This window comes from Acartia tonsa, chromosome 15 (assembly GCF_053477335.1).
Source record: "Acartia tonsa isolate MP-2025a chromosome 15, ASM5347733v1, whole genome shotgun sequence".
Classification (NCBI taxonomy): domain Eukaryota; kingdom Metazoa; phylum Arthropoda; class Copepoda; order Calanoida; family Acartiidae; genus Acartia; species Acartia tonsa.
The window spans coordinates 27020307-27042827 of record NC_137274.1 but is presented as its reverse complement, the minus strand read 5'-3'; the positions used below and the strand labels follow the sequence as shown (position 1 = coordinate 27042827).

Sequence of the window (22521 nt, the reverse complement as noted above, 5' to 3'; positions counted from 1 at the left end):
AAAATCTATAATTTAAAAAATCTTAATGCTAGAAGGTCATGGCCGCAGAGCTCGGCCCCCTGGCCTGCCTAGCCGCGGGCGCTCGGCCCCCTTGCCTATAACCTAACCTAACCTATATGTTTGAATGTTTAATGTACATTAACTTATTTATAGTTTAGAATTTCGTGGATTTTACAAAAAGTGGTTGGTAGATTTTTTTCAAATTTTTAATATTTTTTTTACAATATTTAGGTTAGGTTAGGTTAAGGGCAAAGGGGCCGAGCGCCCGCGGCTAGGCAGGCCAGGGGGCCGAGCGCTGCGGCCATGTATTCCTACAAAAATTCCTACATAGTTATATTTTTGTTATGATCGCGGTTTTGTTAATGTCGCGGTTTTGTTATGGGGCGGTTTTGTAACTGTCGCGGTTTTGTATCCACTCCCTTCTCATAGGTCCCATGAAGGTTTTCAACTATTTTCTTGGGGGGTGGGACACCTCAAACCCACCCAAAAAATGAAAAATACTCCCCCCGCTAAAAAAAATATTCTTTTTAAAACTAAAATCAAAATAGAGAGGTCGACTAACCCCCCCACTCCAAAAAAAAAATATTTTCTCTTAAATCTAAAATACAAAAAAATATTTGATAAAACCTCTTGGGGCAAAGCTCCTAGAGGCTAGGGGCGAAGCCACTAATAGAATTGCAAACCAATAAGAAATATAGGTGTTCAAGTCAATTTCAGGTTGTAGGTCAGGTCCTTCCAAGTCTCCAGAAATCCGTTACCGAAATTTTTACTTGGAGATTCAAATTTTTGACTTGTGTTTATCTAACATGTCTACATTACTTAATTAAATTTTGTGAAGCTGCTTCTTTCCCAACAGTTGGCCGACTTCAAGTACCACCGCTGTATTTATTTTATTTTAATAAATTTAACATTTTCAGAAAAAATTTTCTTTTAGCTTAAAAATAAGAAAGTCAAAGCTATTTGAAGTTTCTAAGTAAACAAGGACCCTTTTAATTATCTCTGATATTCTAAATTTTGAATTAAAAGCCAATTCTTATGATATTAGAGTAAAATACTACAGAAGGAAGGGGTTGAATAATTCTATTTCCCCACCCCGAGGACCCTGTGCCGTCTTTCAAACGGGTCTTTGAAAATCAACCAATTGTGTTGGGAATATTAACACAGTCAAGTTGCTACAAAAGAGCAGAAAGGAATGTGCTAGCTAATGAAAAAGAGCATAAAGCAATTTGGTAGCAGAAGAAAAAGGTCCCGAGCTAAAACAAAGTTCTGAAATCAAAAAGTAGAAACAACGAACATGAACACTTGCAGATTGTAATAATTCTTTATTTAAAGGTATAAAATATTGTATATAAACTTCTTTGATTCTGTTTAAGGAAATAATTACATTTTTAGGACTTGATTATAGAGACGCTTCACTTAAAATATTTTACCTTGTTTTCCTAGGAATCTTTGTTACAAAATCAGACGAATAGGATAATTATATCATAAAAAATCAGCATGTTTCAAATGGACGTACGGATGTAACAAGTATATGCAACGTTTTCTATATCATACCTAACTACTACAGGCATCACCATGCAAAGTTTCAGTTTGATAGGACAATTCTAACTTGCCTAAATTAACGAAAAGAGCTAATCGTTACGGACGAACAGATGGACCGACCCTAATAATTGAAAAGTTTAGCTATTTTGTTATTTTTTTCAAAGTAGAAATTTATTATTTTTAAACAAAAAATCTTCCAAACTTTTTATGAAAAATCTTTCATTTTATTTTGAAAATTTTTTGTTATTTTTCTAAGAATTAAACTCGTTGTTTTATAAAATTATGTGTTCCTGGAATAATTTTATTAAATCTTTCATACAAGTAAAATATTTTGATAACTAGCGGCTACGTCCCTAGAGGCTTCTAGTGGCACCTTATATGTTTTTTTTTATATTTTGAATATCTAATTTTAGAAATAATATGTTATATTTAGATCTGTTACTTTAAAGATTTGTGTATTTCCTGACAGTGCCTAGTCGCGCACTGAAACCCCTGCCCTTCCCCATTATCCTTATACTAAAGTAACAGGATGTCTTTTTGTCTGTGTACTTGTATGTTTGCTAACCGCTGAACAAAGATATAAGCATATTGTCACCAGAACTAATAAAAACTTGCTGGGTCAGAAAAACTCACTTATTTCTTACTTCTTACTGCTCCAAATATCTTGCTGGACAAAAAACATTATATTTCATATTAATCTATAATACAAAGTAGCTTGATGTCTGTCCCTTAAGATCTCGGTAACCACTGAACCGATTGGATTATACACTTCAGGGAATATACATACTGGTCCTGTGGTGGTTTTAGGCTATTTTCTTGGGGCGGGGTATACCCCCAACCCCCCAAAAATGAAAATTCTCCCCACCCAAAAAAAAATTCTGGGGAAATTACTTCACGTAAATTAAGGGCTCAGCACCAAAATTTTTTTTTTATATTACCTCTTGGGGCAAAGCTAGAGGCTAGGGGCGAAGACGCTAGTTAAATATATAATAATAAGAATATTTTTGGATCATGGAAAGAAAACGAAGTTGCGGGTTTTGTCATATTTTCACAGTAGCTTTTCTCCCATTTCTAGCCCCTGTTGGGTATATTTTCTAACCCTGCGGGGCAATCATTAACATTAACTTAACCTAACCTAACCTAAATCCAAATGCTACTGTGAAAATACGATGAAACCCGCAACTTCGCAACCAATATGGTTCTCCTTTACATGGTAGCTTTTCATATGTCCTGGTAAGGTTTATAACTATTTTAGGAAAGGGTACCACCACTATCCCAAGAGAATTAACTCTCCAAAATAAATGTTTTTGACTTATTCATAAAAAAAACTGTAATTGTAAGGGGGGTTCGACTTCCCCCCCAACCCAAGGGCCTCATATGCCTCTAGAGGCGTAGCTGCTGCTAAAAGATTATCCATTAATATAAAGTAGTAAAGTTTTTTATCTGAATCTCAAAATTAGGCAATTAATTATGAATAAAAAAATCACGCAACCTTTCTTTTAAAAAAATCAATCTTTAAAGTTAAATAATGTGAAAAGTATAAGTTTAAATGAAAAAAAGTCTTTAGTAAGTGCTATTTATTTTTGATGATAAAGATTTTGCAAAAGACGTTTTATTGCTATGTTGATCAGAAATATGTTAGAATTTGTTGTTAGATTTTTTCTACAAATCTTTATATTGAAAGTCTAAATTTGAAAATTGTGATTTTTTAAAGCTTATAGTATTTATATAAGTTGTTTGTATCTTTAAATAAAAAAAATATATTACAAATCATTTTTTGTTTGTTTTTTATTCAAGATTTTCATATTTTTTTCAATTTTTCTTCAGAACTTTAAATTGAAAAAAAACCAAAAGACCCCGCTAAAATATTTTGTCTCCACCTGGAATCATCAAGGATTTATGTATATTTTCACCCTACATAGGTCCCAGGGCTCAGCACTTACTTTTGTCTTGATTCAATTATAGCCTACAGTGTATCACATTATATCCAGTTTTCTACGAATATAAAAATGTACAATCATAAGATTAAAACCAGTTTTGTTAGCCCGTGCCGCCGGCATTTTGTGGCTTAAAAACTGTTTTTTTATCATAAAATTGTACATTTTTACATCCGCAGAAAAGTGTTTATAATACGATGCGAGAAATAACTATTACACCAGCCTCTCTATAACCATTGTTACATCCCAATAATGCTAAACAAAATTACCCCCTATTTGTTTTTCAGGAGTGATGTGAGTTATTATGAACCAGATGAAGAACAATGAGATAAGTGAGTTATTCTGTCTGTCTGTCTGTCTGTATGTTTGTCTGTATGTCCTTCTGTCTGTCCTTTTGTCTGTATGTACGTCTGTCCTTCTGGCCATCTTTCTGTCTGTCTTTCTGTCTGTATGTCCGTCTGTCCTTGTGTCTGTTTGTCCGTCTGTCTGTCCTTTTGTCTGTCTTTCCTTCTGTTCATTTATCCTTCTATCTATCTCTCTGTATGTCCTAATATCTGTCTGTCTTTCCTTTTATCTGTCTGTCCTTCTGTATGTTTGTTATTTTGTATGGCTGTCCTGACATCTGTCTTTTTTTTGTCTTTCTGTCTGTCTTTCCTGCTTTCTGTCTGTTCCTCTGTTTGTCTGTCAGTTATTCTGTCTGTCTGACTGTCCTTCTATATCTCCTTATGTCTGTCTTTTTGTCTGTCTATCTTCTGTTTGTCTGTCTGTATGTCCTTCTGTCCGAGTGTCTAGCCTTATGTCTGTCTTTTCTTTTGTCTGTCTATTTGTCTGTATGTCTGTCTGTAAGGCTGTCATTCCTTCTGTATGTATGTTCTTCTGTCCTTTGTCTGTCTGTGTGTCATTCTATCTGTCTGTATGTCCTTTTTTATGTCCTTATGTCTGTCCTTCCTTCTGTTTATCTTTCCTTCTATCTGTCTGTCTGTCCTTCTTACTGTCTTTCTGTCTGTCCTTCTGTCTGTCTGTCTTTCCTTATGTTTGTCTGTCTGTCTTTATAAACTTCCGTCTGTCCCTTTGTCTGTTTATCCTTCTATCTGTATACCTACCTTTTGTCTGTCTTTCCTTTGTATGTCTGTTTGTCCATTTGTTTGTCTGTCTGTATGTCCTTCTTTATGTCCTTATGTTTCTTTTTCTCTCTGTATTCCTTCTGTATGTCCGTCTGTCTGTCTTTTAGTTATTCTGTCTTTTTGTCCTTCTATCTGTCAGTCTGTCAGTCCTTCTCTGTATCATGTATGTATGTCTGTTCTTCCGTCTGTCTATATGTATGTCTCTCTTTCAGTTATTCTGTCGTTCTGTATATCTGTCCGTCCGTCTGACCGTCTGTCTGTATGTCCTTCTTTCTGTTTATCCTCCTATCTGTATGCCTGTCCTTTTTCTGTCTGTATGTATGTCCTTCTGTCTGTCTATTGTAATATTTACATACTAGCGAATTCGCCCCTAGCATCTAGGGGCTTTGCCCCAAGAGGTAATTAAAAAAAATTAAGTAGGCCTCCTGCTACAACCACCAAAAAAAATGAGGGGGATTTCTTTGTTTTTTTGGAGGTGTTGGGAAAATAGCTTAAAACCACCACAGGACCAGTTGATATATTCCCTGAAGAGTAGAATCCAATCGGTTCAGTAGTTACCGAGATCTTACGGGACGGACGGACGGAATGACATCAAGCTACTTTGTATTATTACTTGTAATTAATATTTTTATAATTATAGATACTATGAGTGCAATATTAATTATACTCTTTGTAATATTATTATTATTAATTATAGATACTATGAGTGTAATATTAATTATACTCTTTGTAATATTATTATTATTAATTATAGATACTATGAGTGTAATATTAATTATACTCTTTGTAATATTATTATTATTAATTATAGATACTATGAGTGTAATATTAATTATACTCTTTGTAATATTATTATTATTAATTATAGATACTATGAGTGTAATATTAATTATACTCTTTGTAATATTATTATTATTAATTATAGATACTATGAGTGTAATATTAATTATACTCTTTGTAATATTATTATTATTAATTATAGATACTATGAGTGCAATATCAAAGGAGAGCTAAAAGAACATCTTTGTCCGGATGGGTAAGAAAGATAGATAGATAGGTGTTATACTGATTGGGTTGTACAAAGTAGGAAGCAGCTTATAGTGGCTAATAAAAAATGACGCCATACAATACAAATGACCAATTATAGGTCAGTATACATTTTAATTGACCAATGATAAAATTTATACTGGCCTATCATTGGTCATTTGTATTGTATGACGTCATTTTTTTCAAAGGTACTATAAGCGGCTTCTTTATTCCCATAATGGGGGAATGTTCTATTGGGTTTACACCAAAGTCCATGGGGGGGTAGGGGGGGTCAAGAAAGTGTTTTCATACTTTTAAACTTTTAAATTCTGACCCCTTTAAAAAATTTTAAAAATACATTAGATTCCATCCCTAAAATTTTCAAAACCTCTAATTTCACCTCCCACCCTCATACAAAGTATATACTGGATGATCATTGGTAGGGCAAATTAACTTAAATCTTTAGCCTCTATCTTTAATAGCAACCGAGGCATTTACATTTTCCCCTTACGGCTTCCTACAAACAGAAACGGACGGACATTTGGAATTATAGAGTAGCTTCGCTTAATAAAATCAATAATTCAAAATGTCTAAAACGTTTAGAAGGAATTGTTATTTTCTCGGCACCTATAAAAGATAGACGGCTGAAACTTCTTGTCCACATTCCCATCAATATGGAGCATAATTAAGTACAAAACATCCTTAGCGGTCAGAGTGTTTTTAAACAGCTTTGTAGCTGCTTTTATTTTTCAAAACTGATTTTCTCTGCTCATATAAAAGATAGACGGCTGAAACTTCTTGTCAACATTCCCATCAATATGGAGCATAATTAAGTATAAAACATCCATGGCGATCGGACTGCTTTTAAGCAGGTTTTTGGCTACTTTTAAATTTTCATGTTTTAGGTTTGTGTTTGATATAACTCTATCTAAATGTGATTACCCTGTGAAAGTCAACTGTTCAACACGTCCTTTACTACGTAAGTATATATAATTTTTCATTTTAATATCTGCAGAAAGCTGTCTATAATACAATGCAATAAAAAACTATTCCAGTATGGCTTCAAAACAGATTGATGTCCGCTGGGTTAGAACCGGTTCAGTCAGCCATACTGAAAAATCATGTATACCGTCATAAAACAAACAATTTTTCACGAATAGTAAAATAAAAATCATAAAATAAATACTATTTTTATTATCAGCGGAAAGCTGTCCATAATACTATACGTTAAATAACTATTAAAAATAATCAGACAATATTCCAATTTACTCACATTTTTCAACGTAGCTCCTAAACTACAAACAGCACAAAAATGTTACTTATATTTCCAAAAACTAGAGTTTATGGTGATTCTAACGGCAATCATAACATGTTTCTACTATTAACACAATCAGCACATCTATCTAACAACTATCTATATATCTATCTATCTATCTATCTCTCTCTCTATCTATCTATCTATCTATCTATCTATCTATCTATCTATCTATCTATCTATCTATCTATCTATCTATCTATCTATCTATCTATCTATCTATCTATCTATCTATCTAGAGGAGCCCCAACCCTCAACAAATTGTTCCCGTGCCAATGGTTTCTTCCCCTGGCCAGCCAATATTTCCTGCCAGAACTTCTGGGACTGTAGAGAAGGTTAGTTTGGGTACCATTATAATAAGTTTGGGTACCATTATAAATAAGTTTGGGTACTATTCGAAATAAGTTTGGGTACCATTATAAATAGTTTGGGTACCATTATAAATATATAAGTTTGGGTACCATTATAAATATATAAGTTTGGGTACCATTATAAATATATAAGTTTGGGTACCATTATAAGTATATAAGTTTGGGTACCATTACAATTATATAAGTTTGGGTACTATTCCAAATAGTGTGGGTACCATTACAAATAGTTTGGGTACCATTATAAATAAGTTTGGGTACCATTATAATAAGTTTGGGTACTATTATAATAAGTTTGGGTACTATTCCAAATAAGTTTGGGTACCAATTCAAATAAGTTTGGGTACCATTATTTCTTCCCCTGAACAGCCAATATTTCCTGTCAGAACTTCTGGGACTGTAGAGAAGGTTAGTTTGGGTATCAGTACAAATAGTTTGGGTACCATTCCAGATAAGTTTGTGTACCATTATAATAAGTTTGGGTACCATTATAATAAGTTTGGGTATCATTTCAAATAAGTTTGGGTACCATTATAAATAAGTTTGGGTACTATAATAATAAGTTTGGGTACCATTCCAAATAAGTTTGGGTACCATTACAAATAAGTTTGGGTACCATTATAATAAGTTTGGGTTCCATTTTAAATAAGTTTGGGTTCCATTTTAAATAAGTTTGGGTACCATTATAAATAAGTTTGGGTACCATTATAATAAGTTTGGGTATCATAATAATAAGTTTGTGTAGCATTATAATAAGTTTGGGTACCATTCCAAATAAGTTTGGGTACCATTCTGACTAGTTTGGGAACCATTCAAAATAAGTTTGGGTACCATTATAAATAGTCTGGGTAACATTTTAAATAAGTTTAGGTATTATGCTAATATATAAATTTGGGTACTATTATAATTATATAAGTTTGGGTACCGTTTCTATTAAGATAAGGGGCTGATCAGCCGGTTCATTATAAACCACTAGCCAACGCTCCACTAGCCTCTAGGGGCTCTATATTTGAAATAAATATGTAAGGGCATAGAAATATCCCAGAACCATACCCAGACTTATTCATAAAAATGTCCTAAAACCATATCAGTACCTATAAGAAGCTTCACTGTAAAGGAGAACCATATTGGTTCAGCAGTTAACGAGATCCTTTTCTATGGACAAAAAAAGCCTCCTACTTTATAAAATAATATCATATTTATAAACACAGGTTATTTTTAAACATTTTATTAATGGAAGACCATTGTTTCACTACTAAATAGATCATCAGTTCAAATTAAGATGTATAATACAGGAGTTAAAAAATATATGTCTTTGCATTTTGAAAATAAGTAAAAATTATTTATTTTAGGCACTATTCCAAATAAGTTTAAGTACCATTATAATATTTGAGTTTGGGTACCATTCTAATTATATGAGTTTGGGTACCATTCTAATTATTTAAGTTTGGGTACTATTCTAATTTTATAAGTTAGGGTACCATTCTAATTATATAAGTTTAAGTACCATTATAATATTTAAGTTTGGGTACCATTCTAATTATATGAGTTTGGGTTCCATTCTAATTATTTAAGTTTGGGTACTATTACAATTATATAAGTTTGGGTACCATTACAATTTTATAAGTTTGGGTACCATTACAATTATATAAGTTTGGGTACCATTACAATTATATAAGTTTGGGTACTATTATAATTATATAAGTTTGGGTACTATTATAATTATATAAGTTTGGGTATGGTTCGTCCTTTTCCCCTAAACCGATTCTATGAATGACTTGTAGAGTAGCTTTACTGGGAAAAAGCCAACCCATACCTTAAATTATGCATTTATTCTAGCGAAAGTAAAAGATTATAAAAATATTATCAAAATTAGACAAATTTAAAACAATTTAATATAACTTTTAAGTAAAAAAGCTTGTATAAAGACCTATCTATTAAAATGGGGAAATAAGATCTATAAAACGAAGACCCTAAAAGATAATGTTAGAGAACATAACCCTTTTAATAGAATGGTCATAGTACAGCTAAAAAATTATTAGCAAATATTGTCAATATAAATTAAAATTAGTAAAACAACACAAGAATCATAAAATTAGAGGTTTCGTGATAAAAAACTAAATTTAAAAGAATGAAAATCTGTAAAAATTAAAGAAGACATTGAAAAAACATTATTAGAAAAAACTAATTCGAAACCAATAGTTTAATGTATTCTTGATGTAAAATAAAATAAAATGTGATCTTATTTATGAAATGAATATTGAGATTTAGTTGAATTATACCCACACTATTAAATGCAAAATCTTAAAAATCAGGTCGCCAATTTTTAATTAAACATGAAATCAACACAAAAATAAAAGTCATTCTTTTTGTCTCTCCTTTTTGCATAGGTCTCAGGCCTATAAAAGTGAACCTGGAAGAGAGAAAAAGTTAGTCGTTTCACGGAATTTATATATCACACAAACTCTATTTGAAATTTCTAAAATTTAAGGGAAGACTCCCTTCTCTTTCTTTGGAATTTTCTTGAGAGTCTTGGCGGCTCAAACTTAGGATTTTACATTTGGAACACACCTAAAAAGTAAAAAGTTTGTTAGATAAATTCATAATACTTTGTTAAATAAATTATAGAATATCATTTTGGTGTTGGTCAATTAAGATAAATTTAAGAATAGGGCCTCCTTAGGGCCTAAAAGCTTAGGTATCCGGACGGATAGTTATCTCCAAATTTTCTTCTGAAGAGAACTCCTATAGCGCGGTACTAGGTACCAGCAAGTCGCAAGTCACTACGGGGCTAAATAGGAATAACACAGGGAAGGTACAGTGGTGGCTCGGCTACCAACGGTTGATGATAGCACGCTATCTGACGGCCGATACTAACAACTGTATCCTCCCCCAGCTTCTGAAGTATAGGAAAGTTGGAGATCGTTATCTATTCGGACAATTTAACATTTTCGGATTAGAACTCTGAATAAGTTCACGTCTTAAAGGTAGTTTTGCTTTGTTAATACTCTGGAAGATCGGTTCTTAGCTAGACCTAGTGACTTTCTTACCTGACAAAGGTACCTAACAAAGAATCTCACGCCTCACGGGGCTGTAGGCAGCAGAACGGAATGTTGTAGCTGTGTTCGCATGGCTCTAGTAATCACAACAGATCCTTCCAGTCCAAAAGTGTTGGCAGAGTTAGCTACCTAGGAATAAAAGGATTCTTAGAATAAAATAACAGTATAAAGTTATCAATAATATTTTAGTGCCATTTTCGGAATAGGGCTTATAGGCAAAGATTATCCCCTAAATATATTTGGGTTTAGGATCGGTGTAAAATAGTATCACCATTCTAAGGTTGAATATATTTGACAAAACAGGGATTAGTGCGTCGCTGATCTGGAAAGGAGACACTGGTGAGAGATTGTGGTTCTGTGATAAAGGACTGCATTTGTCCCTGGAACCCGGAGGCGACCCATAAGTTGGTTCCGTTACCGGATAAACCCAGGTAAGATTTAACTTTTCCTTTAGGGGGGGAGAGGGCTATAAAGCCACTAAATAAGTCTTACCGCTAGATATCCATAGTCAGAGTTAACATCGTTTTCTTCTAGCCTCGAATATAGCCTCGAATATATGTCCTGAAAATGGAAGACAATATTATTGATAATATAGACGAGGATGTATTAAATCCTCCACCATACAACCCTGAATATCAACCTAACTTAGATAATACTGAACAGCAGTATTTACACTTAGAAAATATAAATGATCAAATTGAGGAAATACCTCGAATTCAAACTGAGCCTGAGGTTCACACTATACCAGCCATGTTTGTTTTAAATAACAGACGCAGAAATAGAATCTTGCATAGGCCACAATTACATTTCAACCCCCAAAATGAGATAGAGCATAATATACAAACAATAAAACAAGAGCAAACAGGCACAAAGCCAAAAAATAAAAAAGAAAATAAACCATCATCAGATCCACCAGAATATGAATCTGAATCTAGCGATTATTCAGAAAAACGAAAAAATAAAAAACACACAGATAAAAAATACAGACACTATGATCCTCTCAATCCTCATGGCTTTGAGGATAGGCGACATCACAAACATCATGAACACCGTCACAAACAAAAAGACAAACAAAGCGATAGCGACAAAGAGGACAGAAGGAAAGACGATAAAAACTTCTCAATGCCAAAGAGAAAGAATAAACACAGAGACAGTAGTAGTCCAACATCAAGTTCAAGTTCAAGTTCCAGTTCATCTGATACGGAATCAGATTGGGACAGACGAACATCCTCTAACAATAGAGATAATAGAAATAGAGAAGAAATGAACGAAATGAACTTATTAGAAAATAAACTAACCTCTGAACAAATGGATAAGTTGAGGCTCCTTCTCCAAGACTCACCCAGCCATACAGATCTAAATATTAAAAAAATCATGAAACTTATCCCAAACAATCTAGTATGGGGTATCGCAGAACATGAGCGCATTTTTCGCCAAATAAAATATCTTGGCAAAATACCCAACCTATACGGGGAACAAACAAATCCTTTTACTTTCTTCAACACTTTTAAATATCTAGAAACATATATAAAACCATTCACCCATAGTTCCTACAACAACATAATAATCCACTATTTTAACCCAGAATCAAGGAACAAACTGGACATGCTAGAAATAGATCCTAATGTGCTAAGTGCACAGGATTTTGTAAAAGCCATCCTAACTACCATAGGTGCCGAAATACTTGGGCCACAGGATTACGAAAGGCGTTTCCACACCTATAGGATAACGGCAGAGGACGAGGACAGACCTAACAAAGCTGTCATAAATCTAGCTGCAATGTTGCAAAAAACGGGAAATTCCCACGAAAATCAAATGGCTAAACTTAGAGAAAAAGTGTGTTTTTATCTGGTACCGCAATATTTGCAATCTGCATTTTTGGCAACGACAAATATACCACATTGCACAAAAGAGACAATACTAAACTGGTTTAGCAATAATCGCAGCTATTATCATGCAGCTGTGGACAGAAAAAGAAGGATGGAAAAACAGAAAAACGGGAATGTTAATCAATTAGGAAAAAATCGCCTAAATTCCCTAACAGCCAAAAAAGAGACACCAAAAGATAATGGCAAAAACAAAGGACAACAAAATGATAAAAATGCCAAAGATGTATCTACAAAACCTAAACCTGTTTGCGAACATTGCAAAAAAGGACATTATAGCAAACATTGTCTTAAACACCCAGACCCTGCTATTAGGAAAGCTAATGGGGAATGGTGGGACAAAAAGAAAAAAGAGAAGGAATTGGCCAATCGTATCGTTTGCCTACTATGTAATTCTGACACCCATGGTAGTGCCGATTGTCACTATTACCCCAATGTGACACCGGCCCAAGAACAATGCCCTAGATGCCTACATTATGGGATAACGAGACGCCATCATCCACTGGCAGCGTGTACTTTACCACTGCCAGCGGAAAAAAACGGCTAAGGCCGCCGAGTACTTCTCAAGAAATCAATAAAATACATAATACGGACTCTTGGGAAATACCCGGCGCCCCTGACAAAGGGAAAAACTCACCTGCTATAAACAAACATCAAATATCCATTCCAGTGGCAGTTACACTCACTCTAAAAACAGAAATAAATAATGAAAATCAAGAAATTAAACTACTGGAATGTTCAACCAATAAAGACAAACAAAATAACCCTGTAAATATCCCACTTAATTATGATATTCAAGATGAATCTGTAAATAATAAATCAGCAGCCCCTGGCAGCTTAAATGAAGGTAACAGCTGTGATATTGTAAATAGTAATAGTATAAATAAGGACCAAATATTAGATATCAATTTGACAGAAACCATACCTGTCAAAGAAATTGTAAAAAAGGGTATATCCGAAAAACTACAAGAGCTTAAAGAATCAGAAAATGAACCAATTAATGACAGCAATAGTAACAACTTACCCATTTCGAGCGAAGATAAAGCCAATAGCACCATACTTGAACAAACAACGCTATATCCTAAAATAGAAATAAAAAATGTTAGTAGTAATTCTGATGATACCCAATCTATTGAAGAAAATGACTTAAAAATTCTTTCCGAAGAAAACCCTTCAATGGAAGATACCCCTGAATATGATATAGATGAAAACGATTTATTAACAGATATTACAGGATTAACTAGGGCTGAAATCATGGCCGAAATCGAAAAAATCGAATTAGACAGTGACAAAGACTCTATATCAGACTTAAGTGACTTAGATAGTAGCGATTTTAGCTCAGATGAGGATGAAAAAAATCCTCCATCAATCTCCGAATCCGGATTAGAAAAAATATTTGAAAATTTCGAGTATCGGGGAGATAAATCTGTAGAAGAACACCTATTGAATATCAATCAAACCATAGCTAACATAGATATGGCAAATAAAATAAAAACAGACGAACAGACTGAAGTTGAAACTATCGCTAGCGGCTGTTTTTACCTGGACGAATTTGATAATGCAGCGTCTGCTAGGCAAGAACATAAAGCCGGAAACATTGAGCAGTCATTTTTAGAACCTGATGATGAGTCTGAAAGCAGAATAAAACATAAGAAACATTATTTTAAAAATGAATTATCATTGGAGAATCGTGTAAAAATCGCAAAAACAATATCGTTTTTGAGTTATTTACACGAATACCCAAACCAAAATAAAATTATGACAATTATTATGATTGTGCTCACAGCCATGTTGTTGGGAAATTATCTTGCTCCATATGGGCTATTGACGATAATTTTCCTATATGTCAATATACCCAATGGGAGATATTTCCTGCAACTGCTGGCTGAGAGGACAACCGACATAATAGATATAGACAAATTAGAAACAAATCTCGAAATTAAAACAATTCAAAGCCACCTAGGCGTGCTGGACAAGATCCAAATTCCCGTGGCAATTAATGGCAGCAAAATAATTTTTGAACTAGACACTGGGGCCGCAGTAAACTGCGTGTCAGAAAATATCTTACTAAAAGTGCTGCCTAATTACCACGAGATGGAGCTTTGTTCAGCCTACCGTTTGTCTTCAGTAGAAGGCAAAGCGATAAGCGTCATTGATGCCCGACGCCTAGGGGTTGAGTTCGAAGGGGTGGGAAAAGTGTTCTTGGACTTCCATGTACTTAAAGAAAAGAATATTTGCCTATTAGGACGCCCATTTTTGATTACTTGTAATATAGGCATGCAAGTAAAGGGACAAAAGGTCTACATAGAAATAAATCCTAATAGAAAGAAGGTAAAAAACCCTTTTGCTGTCAATATCAAAAAATTAGAACTAGCAAAGGGAGAAGAAAAACTAATAGAACTGGAAGTTAAAGATAAAGACCCAAACCAAGAACACTTCATCCCACACCTTTCAAACATGTATACTCAAATTAAAATAAAGTATAAAATGTACTCAATAACCAGGACAGGGGAAAATAAACTCGCGGTGTACTGTGAAAATGTAGGAGAAAATCCTCTTATCATCAAACCAGGCGGGTTTCTGATCTCTCTCCTGCCTTGCCAACCTGAAACAGACAAAAAATTAGAATTAAAAGGTTTTAAAGCACCTAAAATGGGTTCAATTAAATCAATCGCTGTCTTGAGAGGAAACAATGGAATTAAAGAGCAGCTTAATAAAATAAAAAAAGGTTCCAATATTCTGTCAAAGACGCACGATTACCTAATTAAACCCATCATAAATATAATAAAATATGTTAAGAATAAAGTAAAAAATATTGTAAATAAATTACTGGATAAAATACCATTTAAAATAGTGCTAAAAAACGTATAAAGCCCCGCTCTAAAGTTGATGTTTTTAAGAAAGATAAAACATATGTTAACATAAATAAGATTATTAAAATAAATAGTGTAAATACAATACAACCAGAAAATGAATTAAGTCTCGAAGAAATAGCAGATATTTTTGGGGATAATAAAGAGGGAATTGAGTTGACTGCGCCACTACCCCCACCACCATTAACCTTAGAACAAATATTAGGAAAATTAAGCTACATAGAGGACCAAAATGTAAAACAAAGAGTAGCTAATCTTTTATTAAAATTTGAAAGTGGGGCGTCCCACAACTTCGATATTGGGGAAAGCATTGAAGAAATGGATTTCCCTTGCCCTGAAAATTATGATAAGAATACTAAAATCTATAATCTCTCTCTAACAGATACGCTCCATCTTAGATATTTCATAGATCTATGCTTAAAAATGGACATTATAGAATGCTCCCCACCCAGCCAGCAGTTTGGGTCACCTGTTTTCCTTACGAGCCGTAAGGATAAACAGGCGCCACCACGCATAATCATTGACTCTAGGGGGGTAAATGCTAGTATTCCTTACAGCGTATCATCGATCACAATGGATCCGATGAATACGCTAAAAAATCTGCTACCTAAAGTAAGATATGGGACTTTTGTAGACATTAAAAACGCATTTTATAATCTTAAACTATCCCAAAAAGTTCTTGATTCAGGAGTGTCCTGCATTGTGACCAGCTTTGGGTGTTTCCGCTTCAAGAGAGCCATCACAGGCTATGCGGGAACACCCAGCCTTTTGTTGCATTATATATTATCAAATATTCATTTAAATGACTTAAAAATTAATGACATAATAGAATTGTTGCTAGTTTGGTTCGATGACCTCTCAATCTTCTCATGGTATGAGGAAGACATCGAGGACCACCTCGCCAAACTAGAAACTTTTCTATCCCGCCTCAATAGGCTAAATCTAAAATTAAATTTGGACAAATGTACTTTCTGTACAGACTTAAACAAAGATAAAGTAGTTGTACTTGGCTATGAAATAGGCCAGGGACGAATTACCATCCCTGACAAAAAGGTCAAATATATAATGCAACTAAAGGCTCCAAAAACATTAAAAGAACTTCAATCATTTATAGGAAATCTTCAATATTATAGATCACTTTTACCCCTACCTATCCATGGACATATGAATGCTTTGTTCCCCCAAGTAAGGAATTTTAACTGGAATGAAGAAGCCGATTTTCACTTCAATAAAATCAAAGAAATACTTGCATCTGATAATCTCAGCAATGAATCAGCAAGAAATATAGACTTTCAGATGTTATATACTGACGCCAGCAAGCATGCCATAGGTTCCAGCTTGCTAGGATTTGAAATTAAAGACCTTTTTCAATCCGAGCTGCCTAACTTTATGGACATGCCTGCTGAACTAAAAGCATATTTTAATGCCCATGAAGAGATAGGGGTACTTTTTAAAGAATCAGATTATCTAAACTTATTTTATCAAATATCAATCTTCTTAAAACTAGATTTTTCAAATTCATATGAAAATTGGTATAACATTTTTTCAAATAATTTTACAATGTATTCACAATTAAGCTATCTCTTGGAAGTCACATCTGACGATGTTGTAAGGACTAAAAAAGAAATGAATAAAATATTTGTAGAAAAAATAAATCTACTTAGAGCAGGGGCTCTATCATTAAATAATCCATACGTTCAGACATTCCTATTCTATGCTTTTTCAATGTTTTCGAAACATAAACTTCGAATAATTTACCTGTCAAGCAAGGACGGATCCATCCTCGAGAACTTGCTCTACCAGCGGTTCACCGAATCCTCCAACTCTGAAATTATAATTTTTGTTAATAATGACAATTTCTATTATTTGGGAGTAAAAGAAAATTTTGAAATAAAACAGAGAAAATATAAAAAGACAGTTCAGAATCTAGACGTCAGTGACAGAGAAGTTTATACGTTCCTCGAAAAAAGCATGAAAAATAATTTAAATGATATTAATGTGAGAGGAAAAATATTAGGGTTTTTCTCAAAAACCGTGGCCCCCAAAGTTATGGAGACCACAGGTATAGTGTACCTAGAGATCCTGGCCATATACGAGGGCCTCACCTTCTTTGAGGTGGAGATCAAAGGTACAAGGACATTAATACTGACAGACAATGTGGCATGTTATAAGATCCTTAGAAACAAGAAAATTGAGAATCGTAAGAGTAAGCTTGATTACTTGAGTCAAAAAATTCTCTATTGGTTTGGAAAAATGGTTTCCTTTCTATCTATTCGGACAGACGAACAGCTGGCCGATTTTATTAGCCGCTTAATGCCCCATGCTACTGAAAGACTTGACTTTCAGGTGGAGGAAATAAAGCCTGTATATCAAGGGGAAAATTTTGCTATTTTTGATGCAGCACCCATTATTAGGGACAAAGAAAACTTTATAAACAAGGACACGGATGTACAAATTTTAGCAGTAACTAGAGGCAAAGCTGACGAAGTTCTTAAGAAATATGAGGAATTAACAACCCGCAATAAAAGGGCAAAAAAGGATAAAACCAAAAAGCCCAGTAAAAAGGAATTGCAAGAATCAAAAGCTTTAGCAGAAAAATTACTAGAACAAGTTTTGCCTCCTGTCCCTGCTAAAAATCCGTCCGAAGAAAATATTAATGTGCAACATGAAAGTACTAGTATACCTATCCCTGTCCCCGAGACATCAGACAATAAGACACATGTTGAAAAGAGCTCAAATCAAATTGATGACCAAAATGTTAATTTTGATTCAGGGGTTAAGGATACAGACTCAGATAAAAAACAACAACTTTTTAATGATCCAATTCCTATAACAATTGAGGATAATAATCCAATAGATATTGTGCCCGTAGATGAACAATTTATTACAAATGATCCTATTCCAATTCTCCCTGACGAAGAGCAAAAAGTAATAGAAAATCCAATAAGTAATCTTGCAGATAATGAATCAATAAATTTTAATAATATAGATCCCCTGACTCCTGACCCTATTGAACAAAATGTTAACACGAGTTCAAAAATAAATTTAAATGTTGAAAACACTGAGGATTTAGGGATAAGTATTGATACAAAAAAATCATTTTCTGAAGTCCTATTAAATACACAAGAACACAGTACAGTAGGACATAGTTCAAATCAGGCTATGGCAGACAAAATGGCACATTTTGAACAACAACTCAATAAAAAACCTGACAGGGAAGAAAGGGAAAAAATGAGAAAAGAAATAGTAAATGAATTTCTAAATCAACCCCATGATAATGAACAAAATCTGTCAAATAAAACTGAAAGTCACACCGAATATGAAGAAAGCATAATATTATTACCAAATGCAAATGCTACTTTTGAAAGGCTGCGAATTTTTGAAAAGTCTACCTTTATACAATTACAAATAAAAGAAAATTTGTCAGATGACGTCAATCCAACGACATTAAAGTATAAGCAAAATTTATTAATTCTACCCTACCCTCTTTATGGCTATATTGCTGGAAGTATGCATCGTGATATGGTACATGCAGGGGTGAAAAGGGTTCGTGATAATATAACATCTACATTTTATGTACAATATAAATCAAAATTGCGGAAAATAATTGAAGCCCATATAGGCTTATGTTGTACATGCATAAAATCCAAAAATAATCACTTAAGATTAAAGAGATTAACCTCAATTAATAGAAATAATAAATTTAGAAATACTGTGGTGGCAATGGACATATTAGAATTTAGTAAGAAATCAAAAATAGATGGAATAAAAGGAATACTTGTCTTTATGGATGTTGCCACCCAGTATATTACACTGCATTACCTACCAGACCTAAACTACGAAGACATTGAGAATGGCATAAGCCAGTACATTCTATTGCATGGACATGTCAAAAACTTTTGGGCCGACAACGGCAAGAACATCAAAAATTCTAAAAGTCATTTATTTTTAAGAAAAATAGGCTCAAGATTTTTAGATAGTGCCGCTTATAAAAGTGCCTCGAGAGGCAATATCGAAAATAGGATTAAAGTAATCCAAAATTTAGTACGAATTGCAAGGGCACATGCCGCAGATATAAAAATTAAAACAGCATTAAGCACAGTAATACATATAGTGAATACAATAAAATTAATAGGAACAAAGCTAAGTCCCTATAACCTTCATTACCTTAGTTTGTATGGTTTTGAAGGTGGAATAGTGCAAAATGATAATTTATTTAGACCTAATTTTTCATTTGACCCCAAATCTCTATCCAAGAGATTTGAGGATTATCAGATTCCTTTTAAGCAATTACATGATGAAACACAAGAATTTATTTTCAACAGACAAGAAAAATTGTTGAAAAAACTTAACAAGAATAGGCATGACCATAACTATAAAGTGGGGCAGTTTTGCGTGCTGCGCCGTGACCATCTAAAAAAGAAATACTACGCAAAAAATAAACCAGTTTTTGATTTAATAGTATGGGTAATACTTCATATAGGAACACCCCTAATTACGATAAAAAATATCTGGAGCACTTCTACAAAGAAAGTGAACCCCACGCAAATAAAAATACTGCGTGAGGATTTAATAGGCGATTATCAATTACCCAGAAAGGTTGCTAAACACTTTAAGGTGTTGACCTTGCGGGATATCCGAAAATTTAACAAAATAAATAAAGCAAATAGAATACTGAGAAGTATATCAGACGACAAATCTAGTTCTAGAGTAGATTCACTGTCAAGTATTTAATCTTAGCTAAATTAAAGAAAGACAAATATCCTAGTTATATAGTAGCTATTCTCCTTTAATATTTAAAAACCCACCTTTCGTCATTGCGGCCAATTTCGGAAAGCTCAAGCTCATCGGACTCCAAGGGAAAATCTTGTCCATCAGTTCCTTGTTTTGTAACAGCATCTTGGACCTCGCTGTAAACATCCAGCTCCAGCCACGAGCCAGACAGGCAGATGTCCTGGAGCGAGGTGGGAAGGCTTCGGGTTCCGATGGGGCACAAACAAGGCAGAGATCTTGGAGTAGGGTCGCGCAGCGACGACGGGATTAGATCCATCTTTTGTTTAGCCACGTTATAACGTCGCTGGTAAGCATGCATTTCAGTTCGCAACCTCAAACACTCTACTCTAAGGCGTTGGGTTTTGGTATTCAAGATTCTATAGCGAATTTTTAACCCCTCCTCTTCGGTTTTAGATCTCTTCAACAGCTGGCGAACATTCCTCAAGTCACACCAAAGGCTGAGGGAGTTACAAATACAGGTCACCTGAAAATAAAAAATACAATTAATAAAATAAGTGATTAAAAAACACATTTGTTAGAATAAATGTAACATGTGTCATTCAAAAACAATAGACATAATAAAAAGCAAACAAGTAGTGTCCCCTGATCGCATGAGTATATATTGGGAGTTAGTAAGAATAATTCGACAGTTGGATTTATTGTACAACGCAATCATCCAAGCCAAAATCTGTCTATGCAGAGCTTGTAAGAAATTAAAAAGGAGAGAAGCTACACAGGAATCAGACGCACGTTTTTATCGATATATGGAGTTAAACTATCAACGTATGGCACGCCCTTATTTGAGAAGAATCATTTTAAGTTTAGCCGCACAAATTGGGTTAAATTTAGGGCAACAAAACTCTTTAGAATAGTTAACCAATCATTCACTTAAATAAACTACACAAATTATTTTCAGTAAAACATCAGAAAATAAAGACAATACTTAAACTCTAAGTGAAAAACAATGATGGTTGTGAACTCACCAGAACTTTTTAGATGCTTTCCTAAGAAAAAACTCATGGAACTAGTACATGATGATATGAAGGCTGAGGATGTGATTGTACTCTGCTATGACTACATCTTTTACTTCAACGCAATGTTCAGGGACTTGAGATGGGTCCAAAGCGCCACCTCCGATGAAATATTTCATGACCGGCTGAGCGATCAAATTCGAAAGAACGGCGAATGGAAAGCCTTCTTAAAAAATTTGATCGCTTGGTTCCGCGAGTCCCCACGGAGTGAAAGGCTGACCAAAGTCTTCCTTGACCATGTGGCCAGCATCGACCATTCTATCAACAAATATCACTTAGCCATCAGGGAATGGGACTCTGCAGTATGGGAGGGAAGAGATAAACCTAGCCGGTTTCAGAGAGAACGACAGGAGCTCCCCCATCACGAAGGAAGCCGACTCCAAAGCCTCGGTCGCCGACAACCTCGAGAACATGAAGATCACCACGCTCACCGCAACCAGGATAGACGAGATAGACGTTACCAACAACTGCAAGAACGCCGTGCTAACCATTACCAGCACGATACTCGTAACCTACTTGGAGAGTACCCTAGAGAACAGCGACAAAGGCCTAGTGGACTAGCAGCATGGGGTTTCAGAGCCTGGCCTACTAGTGGGGACCTTCGCCTACAACTTGATAGAGGAGCAGGACGTCGCCGCTGTGCCTCGGTTCAACCAATGCCACGCTATGACCACGCCCCTAGAAACCACGACGGCTAAGAAAATCAATACCCATTCACTTAGATAGTAGTCTAGAATAGCAACATATTTAATCCTTATTCATGATAACTATATTTAACCATATTATCCTTATTTAATCTTATTTAACCATATTATAATCTTTATATGTTAATCCCTATATAATCAAAATATATAATAAACAATAAGCACAAAATGAGTTAATGTATCGCCTAAAAATAATTATGAATGATTGATAAACTCTATTTAAAAAAAAAAAAAAGTTAGGGATAAGTAAATTAAAAATTTATTTGGAATCTTGATTCTATATTTAGAGAAACGAGAAAAAATTATAAAATGCTTTTAAACGAAAAATAGTAGGTTTTGCCTCAAAATGAATAAAACTGTAGCGGTAGAATGTGCGGCTGATGCCTAGAAAAGCTTCGCTCCCAGAAAAATAGGGTTGATATTAAAACGAAAACGCAAAATTTTAGAGTAGCTTACTCCCAAAAAATTGAAATAAAAAGATTTTATTTACTACAAAAATATATATCGACGAACGTAAAAAACTAATTTAAGTAAAGTTTCGCTCCGAAACTATTTTCATTTATTAATATTCTCCTTTTGTAAGAACTAATAAAGTGTTGAAAAAAGTTGACACATGTCAAATTTGAGCATAAACAGACCTAAAATGAATTTCAATTTAATTTAAATAATGCAAATTTGAATAAGTATGACGCCAGCTTGCTTATTTTGAAGTCCAACTTGCGAATTTTTGAAACACACTCACACAGCCTAGTCTGCTGGTGTGTGTGCGTCACACAACTCAGTTAGGGATACACACACCCTAGTGCCATATAGGCATACGCACACACAAGCCATTTAGCAGTAAAGTACATCTCAGAAGGTCACTGAGGGACACACACACACA

The 22521-nt window shown here is 34.2% G+C and overlaps 1 protein-coding gene and 1 pseudogene across 2 annotated transcripts in view; one reads left to right on the top strand and one right to left on the bottom strand.

Moving 5' to 3' along the window:
* The first annotated feature begins 1294 nt into the window (after positions 1-1294).
* LOC145307050 (protein obstructor-E-like) overlaps positions 1295-22521 on the top strand; it is a 41491-nt pseudogene continuing 20264 nt past the window's right edge. Inside the window, exons 1-5 of the transcript XR_013875265.1 lie at positions 1295-1311; positions 3767-3811; positions 5586-5639; positions 6535-6608; positions 7184-7279. The product of XR_013875265.1 is annotated as a protein obstructor-E-like (transcript). The remainder of the gene's footprint in view (positions 1312-3766; positions 3812-5585; positions 5640-6534; positions 6609-7183; positions 7280-22521) is intronic.
* Positions 14623-20747, bottom strand: LOC145307137 (uncharacterized). The gene is made up of 3 exons (XM_080149497.1): positions 19939-20747; positions 16889-16955; positions 14623-14862 (listed from the first exon to the last, which is right to left on the bottom strand). The coding sequence occupies exons 1-2, from the start codon at positions 20433-20435 to the stop codon at positions 16892-16894; spliced, it is 561 nt and encodes a 186-aa protein (XP_080005623.1). The 5' UTR covers positions 20436-20747; the 3' UTR covers positions 14623-14862; positions 16889-16891.